The 25020-nt window shown below is 32.6% G+C and overlaps 1 protein-coding gene across 6 annotated transcripts in view; it reads left to right on the top strand.

Annotated features, from left to right (window-relative positions):
• The window catches only part of SEMA3D (semaphorin 3D), a 221408-nt gene that overhangs the window by 97871 nt on the left and 98517 nt on the right, over positions 1-25020 (top strand). For all 6 annotated transcript variants that reach the window (XM_074194057.1, XM_074194052.1, XM_074194056.1 and 3 more), the window contains one exon: positions 12272-12432. In XM_074194057.1, coding sequence (XP_074050158.1) covers positions 12272-12432 — 161 coding nt within the window. The remainder of the gene's footprint in view (positions 1-12271; positions 12433-25020) is intronic.

Genomic DNA, 25020 nt, shown 5'->3' with positions numbered 1-25020 from the left:
CCTCATTCCACCCTCATCTTCCCATCTTCCATACCATTGCAAAAGCTACATGAAATATTTTTACATGAGATATCTTAGTCTATTCTACCTCTCCTTTTTCTTACTCCCAGTACATTTCCCTTTTATCCATTGATTCCATTTTTACAGTATATCTTCAAATTCAGTTCTCTCCTGTGCCTCATCTATAAAAGCTCCTTCTCTCTGCTCTGTTAAATAAGGTTCATATGAGAATTATCAGTATCATCTTTCCATGCAGGAATTCACACAGTTCATCATCATCATTAAATCCCTCATAATTTACCCTTTTCATCCACTCTCTCTATGCTTCACCCAAGTCCTGTACTTGAAGATCAAACTTTCTGTTCAGCTTTGGTCATTTCAACAGGAACATTGGAAATTCCCCTGTTTCAAGTCCATCTTTTCCCTTGGAAGAGGATGTTCAGTTTTCATGGGTAGTTGATTCTTGGTTGCATTCCAAGCTCTTTTGCCTTCCAGAATATTATATTCCAAGCTCTATGAGCCCTTAATGTAGATGCTGCTAAGTCCTGGGTCATCCTGACTGTAGCTCCATGATATTTGAATTGTTTCCTTCTTACTGCTTGTAATATTTTCTCTTTGACTTGGGAGTTCTAGATCTTGGCTATAATATACATGGGGTTTTTTTATCTTTTACCAGAGGAGATCAGTGGATTCTCTCATTTTCTATTTTACCCTCTGCTTCTAGGATATCAGGGCAATTTTCCTGTAGAAAATTCTTTAAAAATGAGGTCAAGGCTCTCTTCCTGATCATGACTTTTAGATAGCCCAATAATTTTTAAATTATCTTTTCTGGATCTTTTTTCCAGATCAGTTGTTTTTTCAATGAAATATTTCACATTTTCTTCTAGTTTTTCATTCTTTTGGTGTTGAATTATTGTATCTTGATCTCTCTCAAAGTCATCGGTTTCCTTTAGCTCCATTCTACATCTGAAAGATTTGTTTTTCTCAGAGATCTTCCTTATCTACTTTTCTATCTGGCCAATTCTGCTTTTTAAAGCATTTTTCTCCTCGTTAACTTTTTTGAACTGTTTTATCCACTTAACCTAAACTGGTTTTTAATATGTTATTTTCCTCAGCATTTTTGGGGATCTCCTTGACTAAGCTGCTGACTTCGCTTCCATGTTTTTCCTGTATCTCTCTTATTTCTTTTCCTAATTTTTCTTCTACCTCCCTTACTTGATTTTCAAAATCTTTTTTGAGCTCTGTAAAAGCCTGAGCCCAACTTTTATATTTCTTAGAGTCTTTAGATGCAAAAGCCTGGACTTTCTCATCTTCAGAGTGTGTATTTTGATCCTCCATGAGACCAAAGTAATTGTCTATGGTCAGGTTCCTTTTTTCTAACTCATTTCCCCAAACTGTGCCTGGTTTTGGGATACTTCCTGAGTTTTTGAGTATTATTGGGACACCCCTGCAAAGACCTCAGTATGTGAGACTCTGACTGTTCTCCTGGTCCATTAAATGGCCACAAGCTCACCCCACTGACTGTGACCAGGCTTTGAATGTGGTCAAAGTCCCAGAGTCCTGTCCCAGGGACAGAGGAAAGACCTAGGTAGTCTTCCTCCACTCCTTTACCTTCCATGGGCTGAGTGCTCAGGGAGCAACTGCTGGGTGGCTCCACAGGCCTGTTTCTGTTTCCTGGGATCTGGGCTGTGCTGAGGGCTGTGGCCAGCTGAGGAAGGCCACACTGGCCAGAGCTTCACACTCCCTCTGGCAGAGGTCACCCTGCTGGTCTTCCAAGTTGTGCTTGATGCTCCCTGAGGTGGAAGGTCAGGAAACTTCTGCTGCTGCCAGGAGCAGGGGCTCCCAGGGACCCAGACACCCTGGGGGTGATCCCAGAAGGCTGGAGTGCCTTTGCTCTGGCACACTGCTGCCCCCTCCAACCCTGTGTAACAGAGCATTCCCACTATTTTCCAGGGAACCTTGGGCTGGAAAATTCCCTTCACTGGATCTTTCTCTGGGTTCTATCTCTCAAAGATTCAGTTAGAGTCATAATTTTAAGGTTTCTGAATCTTTTGGAGAGAGCACCTAAGAGAGACTGTTCTCTTGCCATCATCTTGGCTGTGATCTGAATTGCTGATTTCAGTGTCAATCACTGATAGAGTCACCAAAGTTAATAATTTTTTAATAAATTAGACTAAAATCATTCTGGATCTTTGGCCTGGTTATCTCACAAATTAGAATCATGCTGTCTTTTTTATTGTTATTATAACTCTCAATTTCCTCATATATAAAATTGTAGGGTTGAACTGGTTGATTTTTTTTGTTTTGTTTTTTTTTTCCACAGAGCAATAGAATTAAGTGACTTGTCCAGGGTCACACAGCTAGGTAATTATTAAGTGTCTGAGATTGGATTTGAATTCAGTTCCTCCTGATTCCAGGGCTGATGCTTTATCCACTGCACCACCTAGCTGCTCAGAAATGGAAGATTTTAAGGTGTCTTCCAATGCTAAAATCCACAGAACTTCTCTATAAATGACATTGCTTTCAGATCTAATATTCAAATATTTTTATGTGGATTTTTAATATAAAATATTTCACTTGATAATTTGCTAATTGATAGCATATCTGTTCAGACACAAATTTTATAGCATGCTTTCTTAACCATCCATTCATCCATCTAATCAATTAAACATTTATTAAATAACTATTATCCCAATTACAAAATGCTAGACCCTTTGGATACAAAGACCAAAAAGAGAGAGAGAGAGAGAGAGAGAGAGAAAGAAACACTTCCTCACACACACACACACACACACACACACACACACACACATGCATATGCACATATATATGCTGCACACATGCAAATATTGTTCCATGTTTAATATGCATGTGCATATATTCATATATGCACTTATATGTGGACACATGCACATGTGTATATATGAAACAACCCCTACATGGAAAAGTAAATGTGTAATAAGGTAGATAAAAAGTAATTTCTGGGAGAAAGATACTTGCAATTAATAATAGGATTAGGAAGTAGATTCTTATCTAAGCCTAGAGAAAAACTGGTAACTGCTTGAGATCAAGAATAATAGAGAGGGGTGGCTAGGTGGCGCAGTGGATAAAGCACCGGCCCTGAAGTCAGGAGTACCTGGGTTCAAATCTGGTCTCAGACAATTAATAATTACCTAGCTGCGTGGCCTTGGGCAAGCCACTTAACCCCATTTGCCTTGCAAAAAAAAAGAATAATAGAGAGGAATATCTGCTAGGTAGAGAGGAGGGCTTTTCTAAATGCATATAAGTCTAAGATGAAACATCATGTTCTGGGATGGAGCTGAACATGGAATCCTTGGAAAATAACATTAAAAAAAGTCTGAAAAGGTAGGCTAAACCTAGATTATGTAAGAAGGGTCTTCTGTTCATATCTTCCAAATTGAAACATCTACTTTATACTAAAGGTAAGATGAAGCCACTGGAGTATCTTGAACTGGAATATCTGTTTAGTGACTGTATAGAGCATGAATTGTAGAGGGAAAAGACTTTATTGCACAGAGACCAATTAGAAATCCACTAGGAAAGTAAAATCCAGGTGAGATATGAAAATATGTATTACGAGAACCCTAGAGAATCAACTAAAAAGTTCCTGAAATAATTAACAACTTTAGCAAAGTTACAAGATATAAGATAAGCTCATAAAAATCATCAGCATTTCCTTATATGACCAATACAGCACAGTAGCAAGAGATAGAGAAATTCCTTTTAAAATAGTTATAAACAATATAAAATATTCTGGAATCTACCTACCAACACAAATCCAGACATTATGTTAACACAGTTATACAATGATTTTCACATAAATAAAATCAGATTAAAATAAATGGGAAAATATCAGTTGTTCATCGGTAGACTAAGCCAATATAGCAAAAATGACAATTCTGCCTAAATTAATTTATTTATTCAGTTCCATGACAATCAAACTACCAAAAATTGTTTGATAGAAGTAGAAAAAAACAACAGAATTTATCTAAGAAACAAAGGATTGAGAATATCAAAGGAATTAATGAAAAAATATAAAGGAAGGAAACCTAGACATCCCAGATCTGAAACTATATTATAAAAGAGTAACCATCAAAGCTATCTGATATTGCTAAGAAATACAGTGGTGGATCAGTGGACTAGATTAGATTAGCCATTGTAACCTAGTGTTTGATAAACCTCCAGACCCCAGTTTTTTTGGATAAGTATTCACTATTTGGCAAAAGAAAAGGGGGTAACTGGAAAACAAGAGGACATAAACTCAGGATAGACAAACATCTCACACAGTATACCAATAAAGGTAAAAATGGATGCATGATTTAGACATAATGGGTAGAACCATAATCAAATTAGAATATCTACCGGGAGAGGGGAAAAGAGAGCACCACAATTGATTACAAATACAAATTGAATACAAACTGAGCTACAAATTATAGATAATTTTGATTATATTTAAAAAAAAACCTTTTTTGTGCAAAAAAACCCCAATACAACCAGGAAGAAAATCTGGAAAAATTTTTTACTTTTAAGTGTAGCTGATAAAAGCCAGGAGAGAGAAATGTCACTCATATAGGAATAAATGAATGGGGGAAAAAAAAGTATTTTTAGCACTTATATGTTGAGCACAGGGATATAAAAACAGAAGAAGCAAGATAATCCCTGCTTTTAAGTTCATATTCTAAATAGAGGAGATAGTATAAAAAAAGAACTTTGAAAGGAGTTAAGAAAACATTTGTCAAATCAGAATTAACATTCTTCTGCTTTATCAACACATCTACTTTATAGAAACTTTATTCCATTATGACATTTTTGCAGTCTTGTTCTAGCTATGCCCACTTTAAAAAAAAAGGTCATTAGGGAAAAAAGTAAAGCTTTTGAGACTGTAACAATGGAAGAAGCCTTGTAACATTTAATCATGAATGTTGCTTATTCTTTGTCATATAAAATTTTTCCCATTGAAACTTTGCCAGGAGAAATATCTATCATTTAAAATCATGGGTGTGTACTGAAATGTCAAAATGTGAAATTGCTATGACTCCACTCAGCATCCTGCACTGACAAGAGGACAGATTTGATAATACAATAGAGTTTGTGTTTTTTAAATGTATTTTTATGTCATATCTGATGCTTTATTACTGTAATGGCTAAATTGCACCTAATTAACCAATCAGTAAGGTTCTATTTGCAAATTAAAGAAAGCTTAAAAGGAGAAGCAATGAGAGTATAATTTTTCTGATCTGGAAATATAGTCATGAGAACATTGGCAAGTAATTTACTTTTAGCCCTGAATATTGCCAGGGTTAGTTAAATTTTACATCATGCTGATGATGTTAGAAATGATAAAGTTTAATATTTAAACAGAGTTAAGCTAGTGCCTTGGAAAAGAATCAGGATGCTCAGAAGAATCAAATCTCCAGTCAGATAAACCACATCCAGGTGAGGCTAAAATGGGAGAAAATTTTCTCAGTGGTAGATCCTACTACTCACAACATGTTCATATCTTCTTCCCTGTCCACATATTATTCTGGACTATTACTTGATAAAGCAGAAACCCAAGTCCAAGTCCATCCAATGATCTAGTTAATAATAATCCAAACATTAGGAGAACAAAGGATATGAAAGGAAGAGGAGGATAGGAAAGATCACCTGGGAAGGTTTGTCAGTTATATGTCAGCATTTAGCTTAGGTCCTTCCACACAGATATCTTGAAAAGAACCAGTATGATAATGTTACTTTTTCTCTGAACTCCTTTCTAAAAACTAGGTACTTTGACAGTTGAGTTTCATGGAGAGACTGTGAAATAGTCTATAGTCAGTTTCTGAGTATTCAGAGGATTATATTGAAGTATTGGTCATGTTTAAGGAGGAAGAAGACAGATTCTAAGAGGTGGAAGATGGGCATAGAAAGGGAAGAAGCCTTCTAAGAGAAAGTTGATTTTCTTTGTAATTTTACCTAGGGTCATTTATATTTCAGATCATCTGCAAAAACTAATAAAGGTCTACTTATTCATGGGCTGAAAGGAGAGAGGGGTGAGAGAGACAGACAGACAGACAGAGCGACAGAGATAAAAAGAAAGAGAACGAAGAGAATTGTAGTCGTGATGATAGTGGTGAAGAGGATGATGACGTTTCTTCTAAGGGTTTTTTAACTTAATAATAAGTCTTGTAATAGTGGACTGAGAAGCCTAGGCTTCCAGTAGAATCTTCTATATATAAATTGAACATAACTCATTTGCAGGTGAAAGAAATCTAGTTTGTTAAGGTTAGAGTAGCCCATTCTTTGGACTGGAAATCATGTTTTTAGATATGCTGCTAGAGTCATTTGAGAAGTTTTTACTTCCATAATACAGTGAGGAGTTATAGTGAAGTGGTCAGGAACCTGGGGAAGCTTTTGAAAAGATGGATTACATAACTACCCATGCATAGCAAAGTGAATGTTTCCAAAGAAGTATTCAAATAGATATTTAAAACCATTTCTCTGAGTTCTGAGTTTGTTTGAGTTGCTATTAGAGATCTCTTTTCTCAATATGGACATAGAATTAGAAGACAAGGTTAAATTTCAGTTCTGCCAGATACTGGATGCATGACCTTGAACTAATAATATAATCAGACTAGAGAACTTGCTAAGAGTTCCTTCCTGTTCTAAAATGATCTGATTCTTTAAATATTATCACATTGTAAGACCTTAATGTTCTTTTTTTTGGTTTAGGAAAAGTGTGCCATGGGATTGTAATTCATTTTAGACAGCTAAAAATCATTATTTAAACATTATCTTTTAGGTAGTACAGTGGATGGAGAGCTGGGACTGGAGTCAGAAAGATCAAGTCAGAAAGCATGTGTGAATTCAGAAACTTGCTAGCTGCATGATCCTGAGCAAGTCATTTGATTTCTGCCTGTCTCAATTTTCTCAACTATAAAATGGGAATAATAGTAACCCTTATTATATTGGGTTATTGTGAAGGTCAAGGGTGAGTGGTTTAATAACCAGTGCTTGTTCCCCAAGAATAATCTTGGATCTGCATGCAGGTTCAGTATCTCTGGAAATTATGTTAGGATTGAGCATCCAACCCTTCAGGGAGTGGCAATGAAAAGGACAGACACTGAGAAAATTCTCTTGAAAAATGTACATAGCTATTATTTCCACTTTGACTGTTTTATGGCTATTCACTCCTTTCCTGTGAGAGAGGAAGTGAATAGATCACCAGAGGGAATTTTTCTTTGAAGAAAATTGTCACTAGGTGACAGTTCACTAGGCAGTAAATGGGATTTGGTCCAGAAAATGATGTGTTTTTTTAAAATGGAAACTAAAATAAAAATTGATAATATAAGATAGGGAACTTCTGTCTATCCACTTTTTTATTTCTTTTGTTTTTGGTTTTGTCTTAATCCTTTGCAGTATACCAAAGTACAAAAGAAATCTAGGTATTAGAGAATTAGATTTTAAGGTGTTCAACTTCCTTTTGGACAAAATTGACTTCCATTATATAACATGTTTTATTTACAAAGTATTTTCCTCCTAGTAATCTTTATGGAGGTAAATAGCATATGTATTATTATCTCCATTTTTTTAGAATTGGGAAATTAAGATTCAAAGAGGTCACTTAACTTCCATATTGGTCATACAGTTTGTGTTTAAACCTTGATCCCTTTATGCTAAACCTTTCATATAGATTTGTAGTAATAATTAAATTGAACTAAGCATGTTAACATACTACTTGTGGTCAGTCATTTATAAAATAGTTGTGGTGGTTAGGTAGGTTAGGCCTAAAAGTTATTGCTAAAGATCTCTGGTAAATTATATATTAGTCCTTCAGATATATGTTTGATATTCAGGTTCCTAGTAAGATGCTCCTGGGCAGGTCATTTCACTTAATTAGACTTTGGTTTCCTCATTTGTAAAATGAGGTATTGGGCAAATTACCCAAGATCTTTTCCTTTTTTTGTGCTCAGAATTTTTTATTGTGTTTATCATGGGATATGAGAGGCAATATGTTGTAGTTTAGAGCCTTGTACTTGAGAGTCAGATTCAAGGTCATATCTCAATTTTGCCTCTTTCTATTCAGGTCATATTGGGTAAGTCATTTAATTTTCCATAGATAAAATCTAATGACTTTTCTAGCTCTTAATTTATGATTTATCACTTTCTTTCTATTTTTGTATATTTATCATATATTTATGCTATCTTTTTAAAGTATTATGTATTATGCTATCTATTTAAAATATTTTAAAGTATTTATAAATACGGAGTATTGTGTTTGTTAACACTATCTGGAAGAGATGATTCTGAATTATTGATTTTAATGAAGAATTGTAATCTTTATAAAAAGAAATAAGCAACTCACTGTCTCCTGGAGCAAATCATTATATTAGTTTTTTCATCTATAAGATTATAGGCTTGGATTAAATGGTTTCTATTAGATCTAAAAATTGTTTGACTTAGTGATTTTCTATATTGTTTGGGGTCATCTTTGGGAATTATTTTCTACCCCTTCGACCCATCCATAATGCTTAGCTTTATAAGAAAGTCTTTGATTTTTAAATTTTTATTTAATATATTAGGAGAGAGTAATAATAACATATTATAAAGATTAAAAAGAGAGTGGAGAATTAAATGATCTTCCTTTTCAATTTTAATCAGTTGAGATTACCACTTGACATAATAGAGAGCTGTGGATTTAATGACACTAGCTATGTCACCCTGGATAAGTCACTTGACCATTCAATCTATTTACTTAAAATGAAGAGGTTTGATTAAATAGTCATAAGGTTTCTTCCACTTCTAAATCTATGAATATACAGATGTTTTTGCTGCTGTTGTTTAGTTGGTTTCAGTAGTGTGTCCAATCTTTCATGACCCCATTTTGGATTTTCTTGACAAAGATACAGGAGCAATTTGTCATTTCCTTTTTCAACTAAGATTTTTACCTTAGAGAGGGAATAGTAAAGAGTCCTGACCTCAGGAAAACTCAGACATTCATGTTTAGTTATTCAGTCATGTCTGACCTCATTATCCCATATCAGGTTTTCTTGGCAAAGACACTGGAGTGGTTTACCATTTATACTTCAACTCATTTTACAGTTAAGGAAACTGATGCAAAAAAGGTTAGGTAATTTGCCCAGTCAGTAAATGTAAGCAGTCATAGTAAAATGAGTTTCCTAGAACTCTTCATTATGTCACCTAGCTACCCATCCCAGACATACTAGTTCTGTGACCCTGTTCAAATTACTTAAACTATCTATGAATCAGGTCAAGTATCTAAACTATGAAGTAGGTACCAATCTGCTAAACCCTTCCCTATGCCAATGGAATCACTGGTGTGGTCCAAACAGTCCATTTAAGAAGATAAATAGAAGAGCAAATAAAAAAATGAGACATAATAGATCATAATAGATTTTGTAAGCAAAAAACAGCTGACAGTAGAGGATAGATTGCTAAAGAAAAGAATAAGAACAAGGTGATGATGGGGAATAAGGTCAAAGAGACAGACTGTACTTAAGATAAAGAGGGAATGTTTAAACTATCTTGGGAAGGGGTGTGTTACTTTTGATCTTCAGCCCTCTCTTTAGTTCATGTCTCCTTGTGACTACTCTTTTCCCTTCCATCTAAAACCCATATCCCTTTCCTCCTTGTGAAAATACACTCAGATGAATATTCAGTCTCTTTTTGTGACTTTAGGTCCCTTCGGAGCTAAAATACTTCCTTAGCAGCTAAAAAAATTGTATTACCCTTTAATAGAAGATGTGCTAGTAAAGAGAGATGATTTTCCTTGGATTGGCAAAACTACAAGAAAGATAACTTGCTTAGGAAAGAGGTAACCTGTTCAAATCCCTATCCCAAAGCTGTCTTCAAAATAATCCAGTTTTCAGAATAGGAGATTTCCATATGTACTGACCCAGGCTCATTATTTAGCTTGGCTACTGACTTAATGTAGCATAATTATTTTTAAACCAGTAACAGTGTCACAAGGCATCATTTAATTCTTCTTGAACAACTTTTCAGGTTAGCTGCTATTTTTACAGCTGCTTTTTCTAGACAAATTTGTTTGGAAACTAAGACAACAATATAAGTGTTTGTTTTGTTTTATTAATATTATATTTCTCTGTTTCCCTGATCTCTCATTCCATAAGAATAAAGATAAAAATGAATTATTGTCATTCTAAAAAATACAGATGTGGACAGAAATCTATGCATTTATTTTTCAACATCAGGAAAAAATATTTTTGTTTACAAAGTTTCTCTTTATTCTTAAATAAGTATGTATAGTTTTTTGATGCATAGTTAATTTTATAGACCATGCATTCACATTTGCGCTTGGCTCATAGGATAGTTTTCTCTAGTTTGAGAGATCCTCTATGGAATAATTTCATATACTTCTAGTTTTCCTGTTACTTATTATTGACTGGATAATTATCAAATCCCACTGAAGCGACAGGACTGCTGAGCTGAAGAAGGGGTTATGTGAAAATAGCATTTTTGGTTACTGCTTCAGATTTTATTCTTCTCATCTCTTCTCTCTCTTCCATTTTCCTTTCTTACCTTCACCTTAGGGCCATTGTGGGAAATTAGTTGGATGTTTGCCCATATAAAGAGTTCTCAACTTTTATAACTTCTGAGAAATATAACACCAGTGGTGTTATGGACTGACAAGCTTATTACAACGTTGTATTTAGTTTCATAGAAAATAATTAGTATAGAGTATATATTATGCAAACTTCTATCCAATACACATAAAATACATTCCATAAATCTCAGCCAGGCCTCTGAGGTCTGTGACATCACAGCCACTGGAGGCTTCAGATAGTATCACATCTTCATCAAGATATGTACTTGCATAGTTTGTCCAAACTATGAACTAATCCTTTTTCGTTCCATAAAAGCCAGGCATTCCAGTATAAATACAGAACCTTCCACACACATTTAGAAATCTACTTTAATGACTAAACTGGATATTTAAAGAAAATAACATTTTAATCCTTATAAAATAATGAAAATGAAAAGCAGTACTCAGGAATATTAACAATAACCCACATTGATATGGATTTTATGTTTGGCAGAGCACTTTCCTGTGAATAGCCTGGTAAAATAGGTTACATATTTTACAGATTGGGAAACTGAAAATCCTAGAGGTAGTGACTTGTCCATAGCTATAAGCATAGTAAAGGTCAGAATGGAACCTTGACTCTAGAGGCAATGGTGTAATTAATAATGATATATATGAATGTATAGATTTGAGGAATGATTGTATATATACTTTTTTTTAGTTTTTTTGCAAGGCAAATGGGGTTAAATGGCTTGCCCAAGGCCACACAGCTAGGTCATTATTAAGTGTTTGAGACTGGATTTGAACCCAGGTACTCCTTGACTCTAGGGTGGGTGCTTTATCCACTGCGCCACCTAGCCACCCCTTATACTTTTTTTAAAAAAGCAGAATTAATCAGAGATGTACATTTGCTTGATGTCTTTTACTGCCATCTTAAAGGGAATGTCACAATAGAAGTCTTTTCATTGGTTGTCAAAGAGGCATTGTATTGATTGAGCTTCAAAAATAAGATTCACAACCTTAATTTTCTATCAAACATTATCACAGATGATGTAGAGTTTTGGGAAACCAGTTTGGGGTCAGTTTTTAAAACACTTACTTCTTACTGAACTGGTCCCAAAGTTAGAAGTCAGTTCTGTTTCACAGTGGAAAAAGAGAGAAGAGTGATGTGTATATCATAATAGTGGTGTAATCATCAGGACCTGAATTTTCATCTAAGCTTTGCCAAAATTATTTTAGTCTAAGAAGGGATAGAGTTGCAACCCATATGTAAAACTTCTGCCTCTCTGATCCAGTATTTGTTCCACTAAACTATGCTACCTCCTTTATAGACACATTCTTTTAATATCCTGCAAGTTTTACTGATATTCAAATGTTTTATATGAGACTTTTAAAAAAATTCTGGGTGGAAACACAATAGACAATTATTTGTGGTTTAATATAGATTTTTCACATCAATCAACAAGATTCCTCCAGTTTTTTGTTTTTTTTGTTTTTTTTCTTTTTACGAACTACATTGAAACCTTATTCATTGAAGTTTGGTTCAGTTTAACAAGAACAATACTATACACAAAGAAAATAAATTTCATGATGCAGTTATCAAAACTAAAACCTTCATGCTGTGTATGTATATTTACAAAGTGTATAGTGAGTCTTAAATCAACATTTCGATTTGAAAATAATTTTTTTTGGCCTTTCATTTTCCCACAGACTTACTGCTTTCAAACAGCTGTATTCCCTTCTTGGGTTCATCAGAAGGACTGGATTTCCAAACCCTGCTGTTAGATGAGGAAAGGGGCAGGCTGCTGCTTGGAGCAAAGGATCACATCTTCCTGCTCAGCTTGGTTGACTTAAATAAAAATTTTAAGAAGGTCAGTTTATTTTAAATATAGTTCATTGAAAAAAAAGTTTATTTTCAACTACTTTCTTCCTCTAGTTTCTCAATGACTGAATGTCCTCAAAGTCAAATGCAATAGATTCTTTGTCAAAGGAAATTAGTAATCTTACCTCCCACTGCTATAATGTTTAGATTTTTATGAATTGAATTTAAGTCCACATATCTGACCTTCTATTAATAGGGAAGAAACCTAAGTGAAATTACTTTTCTTGATGAATTTGTGGTTTAAATATTTTGTAAAATGTATGCAAGGCTACACAATGAAACTAAAGTTTTTGGTTTTAATGACTGACAGAATTAATGTGGTTAAATTGAAATTATCTTTGTTCTTTGGAATTGACATTCATTCCAATTTAATTCTAGTTAGTCCTCAATTTAGTCATATGAATATTAAAGTTTTGGATCTTCTACATTAAACTTTAATACAAGGTTAATTTCTTGGTTAATTATTTTTTTCAGCTTCCTTAGTGAACATCTTTCACACAACTATTGCCTGATGTAAGCTTAGGTAATAAAAATGAATTTTAATGGAAACAAAAAAAACCATAATCAATAAGTAGCCCTTCTGGTGAAAACAAATCTAAAAATCATTCCAAAATAAAATGTAAATGTTCTAAATTCTTTCATTTACCACAATAGGCTAACTGCCATATTTTTGGTCAACAAGCATTTATTAAACATAATAGACAAATTCTCAGAAGTTTTAAGTGTATTTATTGGTTAAAAAGCATATGTTATGTGCTAAGCACTGGGCATAAAAAGAAAAGCAAAAACACCATCCCTTCCCTCAAAATATTCACATTATAATAGATTAGACAACATTCAAGCAGCCATTTATAACCACATTTCACCAACAAATTACTTGATATTTAAAGTTAAAGGTGTTTCAACATTATTTGACAAAATTTTCTGATATCTCAAAAATATATTATTTACAATTGAATTTTACAAAAGTTCATCTAAATCAGGAGTTCTTAAAAGATCACTTTGACATTCTGGTGAAACCTTTGAAGCTCTTCTCAGAATGTTTTTAAGTATATAACCAAAATATTTAAGATTGAACAGAAACTAATTACATAGAAAAACACTTATCAAAATATTAAAAATTGCAAGAGATCTCTGCAAGGTTAAGAAACTCTCTTCTCAATAAAGTATTTTTGTTTGGTATCCAAGAAACTGAACACTTTTTAAAATTCTCTTTTCACAACAAGTTCTATTGTATTGAAGAGTGTTTATAGGTCTACCTTCCCTAAAAACCTAATATATTATCTCTTGGAGTTGAGGTTATTCAAAGTGTCAAGGCATGTCCTATCAACCTAAAGAAGCTTCAGGAGTTTTGATAGAGTGAGTATTGTCTAAAAATCAGATTAACTAATTTTGTGGAAATCCAACCTAAATTTTAGCTAAATTTGGAGAAGAGAAAGGTAACTGACAGCTTCTATGAACCAGACTATGCTTTTGCTGACTCACTACAAAACATCTGTAAACTACATCCTCAGATTTATTTAAATGTTGAGGCACTCATGATAAAATCAAGAACAAATTGCCTATATTTAAGATTTTGTGGTTTAAGTATTGCACATTTGCACTTCCTAGTTTGAGAAAACTGACTGGAACACTGACTGGTTAAGTGTATTGCTCGGGTAGATACATGCCAGTACTACTTATCAGAGGATGAACTTTCTGATTCCATGACTTATTTTCTATTCATTCTACTATACTCCTTTCTTTATACTTGTGTATATCTATATCTATATCTATATATATATATATATATATATATATCTATATATATATATATATCTGTAAATAGACCCAATATTTAAATAAAGATCTTTTTATATACAAATTTATATCTCTTTATATTTGGAAGTCCCCTACCAAAAAAAAAATCCTAGAATTGGAAGATGTAGGAAGAGATCATCTAAAGAAAGTACTACTAATTTTATAGAGACCCGTGATGTTTACTATTTTGCATTGTGATTTATAATGTGATGAATCTTCCACATCTCTATTTGGTCAATCCCTGTTATGTGTGGATTTGCTTTTAGGATATTGAAAGAATTTTTGTAAAATAAATTGATGAGTCCATAAATATTGGCCAAAATGTTGCCAAAGGTGGCTTTAAAATTTCTTTTGGTGGTTAGATAGGGTTGATTTCATAAATAGACTGAATTAGGGATTTGCTTACATGCAAGTAGTTACAACTGGGATTTGACTGGTTTAAATGTTAAGTTTCTTGATCATACAACTTGTAGGAGACTGGTCACACCCCATCTCAGGGAACATTATTTTATTTTGAATATACCTGAGCATGAAATATCCTCAATAGTGCATTTTTTTAACATGTCCAATTCAAATGCATTCATTTTCTTACTCTTAACTATATCCCTCAATTTGAGAAAAAAAAGAAAAAAACCTTCAAATTCTTATACAAAATATAGCAAATTAAGTTCCAATAAGAGTGCTATGTTTCATCATGAGTCCTCTGGAATTAAAGATGGTCATTGCTTTGATAAGAGTTCTTAAATCTTTTAAATTTGCTTGCTGTTACAGTATTGTTATTCTATCTATTGTTTTTGATTCTACTCATTTTACTCAATATTAGTTCATATAAATCTTCCCAGGTTTTTTTTGAAACCATCTTTTTCATAACATCTTATGGCAAAAATAGTTTTCTATTACATTCACATAATAGTATTTGTTCAACCATTCCTCAAATATTAAGTACCCCTTGGTTCTCAGTTCTCTACTACTCCCCCCCAAAAAAATCCATAGGTTTATTGTTTCTTTCTTTTATCTCTTTACGGTTTGAATCTCACAGTGGTATTATTAAAGCAAAGGATATGCAGTTTACTATGGACAGACTTGATTTCTAGGGTGGCTTTACCAATTTACAATTCTACTAATATTGTGTTACTGTACCTGTTTTTTCAAAGACCTTCCTGGATTGATTATTTTCCTTTTTTGTCAAATTCCCCTCTAATAGATGTGAGAATGAACTCAGAGTTGTTTTAATTTGCATTTCGTTAATTATTTATGATTTGGAGAACTTTTTCATATCACTAATAATAGTGTAAATTTCTTTGCTAAAACATTATTTGTTCTTTTCTTCTCTTTCCATTTATCAACTGGGTATTGGCCCCTAAGACCAAATTAAGAAACACCCAGATAACACCTCAATTTGCTATTAATACAACAGCAAATATTATCCGATTGTCAACTGAAAGAACAGAGGACATTTGTCAAAGAGCAGGAACAATTTTAAAAAAAGTAGAGTCCCCAAAGGGGTAAAGAGTAACAGCCACTGGGGAAAAATGAAGTGCTAAAGACCAGGCTAATATACATTATAGTTTTCCTTCAGCTATTCTTATATTCAGAGTTTCTGCCTTACTAAATTAATTAGTCTTTCATTTAGTACAAACTAGACACACTGTATACAGAGATAAAAAAAGTCCCACTGTATACAGTGTATAAAAAAAGTCTTGTCTCTATCTTGAAGGTTCTTATGTTCTGTTTGTAGACAGTTTATACATATATAGGCATGTATATACATACCTAAGCATGCCTATGTACATATGAATATATATAGGCATGCAAGTATATATAGACATATACATAATTATCTATGCATATATACATGCAAATGTGTGTATGTATTTATATACTAGAGGCACATACCTATACACACATATAAAACTACATCCTACATGACTATTATACAAATTATAATATGATAATTATAAAAGAGATATTAAATGATTCAAGAAAAGAGGATATAAAGAAAGAATCATTTCTAGAAAGAGAAGAGAAAGTTTTTTGTTACCACCCAAGATGGAACTTGAAAGGGACAAAAAAGGTTTCAAAAATAATAATTTAAAATTACTGAATATAACATTTTATATTTTAAAGACTACTTTTCTAGCATATTCTGTGAAGCACTTTAGATAGTGTATGTAATCTTATCTCTCTCTAACAATGAGGAAACTGAGGGTTGTGATTTATAAGTTGTGTTGGGTTTGACAGGAGAGCCCAAGATAAGATTGTGGGGTGCCTAACACTATAGTACGTGATGGAAAATAATGTGAAATAAAATTGGAAAGGTGATTAGAACAAGTTATGTTGAACCATGAATATTAGGCTGAGGACTTTGTATTTTACCAAGTAGGCAATAAAGAATTACTAAAAAGTTTTTGAGTGAGAAAGTGATGGAGTCACTTAAACAATTATTAACTGACTAAAGGATTCTTTGTGTGAAGAATCAATGGAAGACAGCTCCTTTAGGACACTGTATTATATTTGTCTTTATATCTCTTATGCTGAGAATCTATAATCAGTAAAAATATTTATTAAGTGCCTCCTTTGTGCAAGGTGACCATGCTTTATACTGGGGAGTCAACAATTAAAAATGGTATAGCCCCTGTGCCAGAACACAAAAGGAAGCTAATGTTAATTGAATTGAATTGGAAACATACTGTTTAAAAAACTACAGAGTACATATGGCAGGTGAGAGCCTCAAATAAGCAGGTGGTAGTGAGTTTGAAAAGGGTTAGAGAAGGTAGTATTTATCAGAGTACCAAGGAATTGACAGGACCTGACGATTGTTTGGATGTAGCATGTCAGAAAGAACAAAGGGTCAAAGTTGGTAGGTCTTGACAGGAATAAGGGGAGAGGGTGTTGGTGTTAATTGGAAATTAGAAGAAAGGATAGTTGTGTAGGGAAAAAAATTCAGTTTAGGACTTTCTGAGTCTGAGACATTGTATTTGGGCAATTATATAAATTATATCCATCTTAACTTAAATATAATTATATTTCTCTGTGCTATTGCAAGCCTTTAAAAACATTGCTCTTGATTTGTGCTGTACTTTCAAGAAATGTAAGAGAAAGTTCATTTTGTCTGTTTTTATGATGAGATCATTGTTTAAAATAAATTCCAATCCAACAGTTTCATAGTTTGAATACTTTAGAAATATCTCAAACTCTTCTGTGACTCTACAGATGTTTGCAATTTTGCATGTATGTCTGTGTGTGTGTGTGTACAGTGTACAGTAGACTAATCTAATAGATCAAGACTATCCTGTATATTTGCAGAAAAATCATTACTGAAGATTTCTAAAACATTTCATTATGTGATTCAGAATTCATAGAAAGTATGTGTACATAGATTGGACAAGTTGACTTAAGGTTCTTTCTAGATAAGAGATTGTGTGATTTTATGTATTTATATAGGTGTAGGCTTTTATTTATGTAGGTGTATGCGTTTCAGAATTAGACAGTTAATCTAGTGCTAAAAGTATTCTTCAGTGAAAAGTGCCAAAATGTAGTGTTTGTACACTGTTTGGACCCAGAATGGTTTGCTTTGGCTCAGGGCCTTTCCAACATAGTTCCAGACTTTCTCTAGGTGAGGAAACCACACATTAGAACTAGTATCTAAAGTGTGACCTTTATTCTCTTTGGAATAAGAGTCATTAAAAAAATTCTCATTCTGGCTAATTCTGATTCTCTTCCCTACTTTTCACCTCTTCCAGAAATTCTGTGGGATTTTTTTTGTTTTTTGTTGCTAGTGGCAGTTTACTTTTTTGACTAATAATGAATCTAGGAAAAAGGAGCATAACCAAAATGCTGATCAAAATCTCATATTTGCTGAATCAGTCTTGTATTTATTCTTCTGATCATCCTCATTGACATTTATTTCTTTTGAGGAACAAAGCTCTAAAGCTAGAAAGGACCTTGAATGACACATGGTCTAGTCCCTCAGTTTAAGGAACTTTGGTTGCCCAAATACATTCAGAGCTCAAGATAGCCAAAGTATTAGAAGCAGTGCTAGAATTTGATCTCTAACAGTTACATTCAAATCCATTCCTTTAGTAACTGATAGTCAAATATTTTTAGAACTAAAATGCTTTAAAGTTCTCTTTGTTTTTATAGACATTAAATTCTAAATAATGATGATCCCAGAGTGCTTTGTTTCTTTTTTTGGTACTAAAGTTAAAGTTATTATTTAAAAAAATTACTAAAGTTTTAGGGAATAAATATAAAATTAATAAAACAGTGTCAGACATGAATCAATCAGCAAAGCAACACTAAATTTATTAAGCATCTATTATTTCCTAAGTTTTAGCAATACAAATGCAAAGTGATATATCTGCCCTCAAAGAGCTTCCATTCTACTAAAGGAACATGATAACTTTTATCAAAAAAACCCCAGTGATTTTTAGCTAAACTTAAGTAATATTTAACCTAATATATAAGTTGTAATTTTCTATAAAAATATGTGTATCAATCCATATTTTTATACAGAACTAGCTATACTTTGAATTTATTCAAAGTACTAAATTTTACAAAATACTTACATGGTGTTTTCTTTCATTTAATAAACATTTACTACTTTATTAATTTTAGGTTAAAATCTGAATCTCAGATTTACTCAAAGTGAGGCATACTTCTAGCTGGAATAGTCACAAGTTTACTTAATACCAACTGACTTCTTTTATACATTTGATGACCTGTATTAAGAGTTTAGCCTCCTTCTACTAGTTGGGATTATAATGTTCTACTGCCGCCTACTGGGTATTAGAGATATCAGGAAGTATCAATCACCCTTGGATAATTGGGAAGATTGGTAAGGTATTAATATACCATAATGCATCATTCCATATAGGGGTGACTCCATTATAACATCAGGGTCATTCTGGATCTGATCTATGGATTTTTGGTTTAAACAGTAATTATCTTGAGCCCTTACTCTATCATTTCTTAGATCTGTGATCTAGATAAATCTCTTAAATTTTTCTGGGCCCCTGTTTTCTCATTAGTAAAATAAACAGGTTAGACTTATGTAATCTCTATAGACACTATTGGTAATGGAGTAAAAAACAAAGCAAAGTATACAAATTGATACCGTCAAATTTTTCTAGATTGGAAACTAAGAATGAAAAGATCAATAAATTGGTCCATCATGAAAATTGATTTCAAGAACCACAAACCAAAAGAAAGTTAAAGGTCAAAGGGAACAGCATTTATACACATACATACATGCATACACACACATTACATATATATATATATATATATATTTATAAATATACATATTTTAATTTTCAAGAAAATTAAATCTTATACATTATAAGTTTGAGTTAAGCATAAAAATAAAGAAGGAAAAATTAAATAACTTCATAATTTGATGAATTCAGTTTTTCAGGAAATTTTTTTCCTTCATTTCCTGGTTTCTTTTCCTTTGTCATTTAGCCTGAATTCTCTGGTATATATAGTCATAAGTTCCTGCTTCATATTGAAATATATAGTTCAACAAGGTTTTCCAAATCTTAGAAAATATAGCATACATAGTAGAAACTTTTTTCTGCATTATAAAATGACTAAACAGGCCAAATCAATACATGAAAGTATTCTGATTAGTTTTTGTCTAAAATGAAAAATAATAAAATGTTAATTGCAGTTTGCTAGATTGTGTGGACAGTTTTTTCTGTAACCCTAATATATTTTCAGAAAAAGATTTATCTTTGTATTATTCTGAAAAAAAGCTATTCAAGTTCAAATACAGGATTTAGTCATTTAAATTATATTATTTGCCTATGCTTGAAAATACTTCTGTTTTAATAAGACTATCATTTTATACAAGACATTTGATCCTCTTCTGAAATACTTGAATATTTTAATAATAAAGTAGATTCAGTTTTTGCTGGAATATATGAGATTTTCTTAACCCTTACTCTGTTATTTTAATGTCTCAGTTCTGATTGATAAACATTCCTGAAAAGAACATTTAATGAGTCAAAGCAATTCTTGTTGAAGGAATTCTTCGCTATACTAGAACATTTACTAAATTCAGATCATTAAAATATAGGAAAAAATTTCCTCTAAATTGATACTTTCTGATGTATTGATGTGTTTTGAAAGTGCATTTTTAAAAGATCTTAACCTTTCAAGTACAATGTTTTTAGTTAAGAATATTAATTTGTTATGGAAATAACAAATTAACTTGTAATGTGCTTAGGTAAGGATTTTAAAATTGACTTGGACATAGGTTTACTTGAGTTAAAAAAATCCTATATGATGAGATATAATCTTTTTTAACATAGATTAATAAAATGGATTGAACTATTAAAAATAAAGTTAATTTGTCACCTTTTCTCATCTATTTTCTTTAAAATTTACATTTTTTTTCAGGGGTAAGGAATTGTAAGAGAAAAGACCTATGAGTCCATTTGAATGAAGGATCCTGTGTTAAGAAATTCACCCTAATAATGCAGAGGGGCATTTAGTCTGTATACTCTTTAGAAGATTAGTCTGGGATCACATAGAGGTTTTATGATTTACCTGGGATTATAGAGTTAGAAGTGGCAGCCATGGAATCAATAGTGATAATGGCCAAGTCATCTTCCTTTTGAGTGTCTCAAATATCTCTAGGACTACAGATTATAGAGTAGTTGTCTATTTGATTTGGTTTAGAGAATTCTCATACTGCTATTTTACACCAGTAAAACTTTAAAAATAAGAAATGAACAAAATACAGAAGGGGAGAAGAAAGATTTCAGTTACCTGACCAAAAGCCCCATTTTTGTCCATTAAAATTCAGAAACATCATGATACATGGAAGTTTTGGATTTGAAGAATAGGTTCAATTCCCAACCCTGTCACTGGCTAATTTCATGACCTTTGTAAAGTCAGTCCCCCTGGGGCTCAGTTTCTTCATCTGTAAAGTGAATGGACTGGATAAAAGGCTTCTGAGAGCCTTTCTAACTCCATGATCTATAAGAAATATAGTGGTTCATTATTTTAAAGAGAAGTATTTTAGGTTGCTCAGTTGGAGAAGATAGTGAAGGGATAGCATTTGTTTCTGCTAAGTCATTTTTTTGGATGCTGCATTCTTTCATAGAATGGACTGGTGAAAAAATTATTAATGCTGAAAGCCTTTGAAAAAAATACATATTTCCTATAATAACTGATAAAAATGACAAGTCTTCTATTGTCTTTAAATATCTTTTCAAGTTATCTAATCTAGCACAGGCCCCAATTTGAAAATAATATTTACCAAAAGAACCTTTATATTATTTTATTAACCATTCCCAGTGATAGAGTTTAGGTATAGACAAATAATGAATATTTGTGTGCTAAAGATATAAGATGAATTTTAGTGGCACACTGGATTAGTTAATATAGAGGGTTATATGTTAAAGATCATGGTCCAGTCAGGGTTGTAGCTAGAGAGTGACAGAGGAGTCTTTGTTTGAGGGCATCAGAATTTAATGGGCATAATAAATTAAAATAATTTTAAAAGATCATTGTTTTTATTTTTATATTTCTATTTTGAAATCTTGAAAGTACTAGTTGAGCAAGATAGCTATGTTAATTGATTTTTGATGAAGAAAAAAAGAAAAAGAACATTTACATAACCACCACATTCATACAAGCTAGTAGTATCAAAACCAGAAATTTCAATACCAGAGTTCTATTTATGCAACACTGCACATGCCTGGATTGATGTAAAATTAATTTTAATAAAGTTTATTTATTACAAATGCTTCTTTTTTGTTGATTTGCTTTTTAACCTTCTTAAAACATTTCATTTTTTGTAGAAAATGTAATATGCCATTGTAGAAATGTAATTTCAGAGAAATGAAGATCTAAATTTATTGCTTGAAAAAGAAACCTAGGGGTGGCTAGGTGGCATACTGGATAAAGCACCAGCCTTGGAGTCAGGAGTACCTGGGTTCAAATCCGGTCTCAGACACTTAATAATTACCTACCTGTGTAGCCTTGGGCAAGCCACTTAACCCCATTTGCCTTACAAAAAAAAACCTAAGAAAAAAATAAAAGAAACCTTTTGTGAATTGTAAATGTAGTATTTAGTCTTAATAAGAAAACAATTTTAGCTCTACTTCAAATTTATATTCTACGAAAAACTCCCTTAGTTTTATGGGTTACTTTCAAATAGATGTACTTACATTGCTAAAACAAATAGATGATGTCACATTTCTTAAAGTATAAATTTTTCATTTTGCTTAGCTAAAAAATTTAGAATCATTTTATGTTGTATATTAAATCTTGGAGACATAATGCATAAACTGTATAATCAAAACTAAAAAGATAATTTCAGTTTTGTCAGGGGTAATTAGCATGCATATATGTATACGTATATATATATATATATATATATATATATATGAGTTATTCAGATCCCATATTATTTACTATATGACTTTTAAAGTGTCAACCTAAAATCAAAATGTTATATCTTATATATTGAAAAAGGAATGCTATTGATAGTCACTTCAAATTCCTAATATAATCTTTTTTTTAATAAAGCAATTTTTTGACTGTTTTTCTTTGTTGTCTACCTTTCCTATCCATAAAGCATTCTGAAACAGAAAGATAGGCTTTGGTTTCGTTGTTACCTGGATGTATATTCCATAACTGAATTTTGCATGTGAATTATGAGCAAAAATTCATTTATCACTTAGTGACTTTTTGACTTTTTTTGTTTGCAATATGCTTGTAATTTCTCCTTTTCTGGCCATATGACATGAAAAATGACTATATTCTGCTCATTATGTTTAAAGTCACTGTAAAGTGATAATTTTAATTCTCAGTTGCTTGAAATTAAGAAAACTGAAACCATTTGGACATCAATATAAATTAGCTTTCAAGCTGCTGCTTGCTGCTTTGTTTCATAGTGATTAATTCATTCACATATATGCCAAACATATGCTCTTCAATACTCCTAGAGGTAAAATAATGAAATCCTTAAATGTGACTGGATCCCATCTAGTGAGGTATGAGTCTGATCTGCTAATTTTAATTAAAATACTTCTAAGAACCCTGACATTACTTAGACATTACTATTCTTTTTCTTCTTTCTTTTTTTTTTACGTTTTTTTTTTTGCAAGGCAAATGGGGTAAAGTGGCTTGCCCAAGGCCGCACAGCTAGGTAATTATTAAATGTCTGAGACAGGATTTGAACCCAGGTACTCCTAACCCCAAGGCCGGTGCTTTATCCACTACGCCACCTAGCCGCCCTTTTTTTCTTATTTCAAGAAAAAAATTGTCAGTATCTTCCAATTGCTATTTTTTTTTAGTTCAACCATGCACTAAGTGCTAAAAGTTATGCAAAACAATGGGAGATATATTCTCTTCCCTCCAGGAAATTATAGTTTGAGATTATGTCACATTCTCATTAAAGATAATTAACAAAATAAGGACCAAAAACACAGATTAGAGCTCAGAAGAGGGTAAGCCATTCTGACACAGTAGATTGTAACATCAGACCTGGGGGAAAAAACCTAAATCACTTAACTCTATTTGCTTCAGTTTCCTCATCTTTTTTTTTTAATTTGTCATTGATTTTCTAAATAGATCACATCAGGGAGGTAATGCCATGACAAGCACATGAATTGGATGTGAGTGAGGGGATATTGTGCTAAGTCATCATCCTCACTTTCTCCTCTGGAGTCATCTGGGTTCAGGGACCAAATATGAATCAAGATGACTGGAGATGGCTCTGAATGTGAGGCAATCAGGGTTAAGTAACTTGCCCAAAGTCACACAGCTAGTAGGAGTCAAGTGTCTGAGATCAAATTTGAAATCCTGTCCTCCTGACTCCAAGGCCAGTGCTCTATCCCCTGTACCACTTAGCTGCCTCATATTTAAAATACGCCGGAGAACATGGCAAATCACTCCCTACTCTGCCAAGAAAACCCAAATATAGTCATAGAGAGTCAGTCACACCTAACCAACAGCATGGAAGTGGGAAGAAGTGGAAAATTTTATTAGTTCTTCGACAACCTAGTAAGATTATTTAGTTTGGAAGAAAAAGGAAAGAAAATAAAGAGAATTATTTGAGGCTTGAAAGTGGGCATATCTTGGGAATAGTAATGTATCAATTTATCTAAAATAAAGATTCCATTCAATTCAACATATTTCTAAAGAACTAGTTATTTGCAAAGCATTGTGCTTGGCCTTAGGAGAAATACAAAATTAAAATAAGATATACAGCCTTTTTAAAGAAAGTATAGAGTTCATATAGGAAAAAATTCATTAGCCCTGAGAGCTTTTCTTTCAAATTCTAAAAGCTCTTTCTGATATCTTTATCATGTCAATTGAAGTGGTTTCTGTTTATTGATCTCAGGAATCTACTTAAATTGAAGTTAAAGAATATTTTTCACCAAGTCTACTATAAGAAAAAATTGTGTATAGGGTATATTATGTCTTTTGTGAGTTTCATCCTCCTCCATGATATTTTCTTGCCATGTTCAGTCCACCTTCCCTTCCCTTCCAATATGTAGAACAAATCTTTGTTCAGAGAATTTCTAATTTGCTCATTTTGCAGTCCCTAAGTATGCTCAGCAATAACTTCAATTTTTTTCATCTTCATTGAACTATCAAAATATTGAACTACAAGGAACCTTTTTAATACCTGGGTATATGATACAAGTATCTCTTTAGTTTTTTTTTTTTCTGAATAGTTTGTAGTTCTCTCCATTCACACAACCAACCCCCCCCAAAAAAAAAACTTTTTAGCATCTTCAAATTAGGCTGCAGGGGG

Source organism: Macrotis lagotis, chromosome 7 (assembly GCF_037893015.1).
Source record: "Macrotis lagotis isolate mMagLag1 chromosome 7, bilby.v1.9.chrom.fasta, whole genome shotgun sequence".
Classification (NCBI taxonomy): Eukaryota; Metazoa; Chordata; class Mammalia; order Peramelemorphia; family Peramelidae; genus Macrotis; species Macrotis lagotis.
This window is presented reverse-complemented; position numbering and strand designations above follow the sequence as displayed.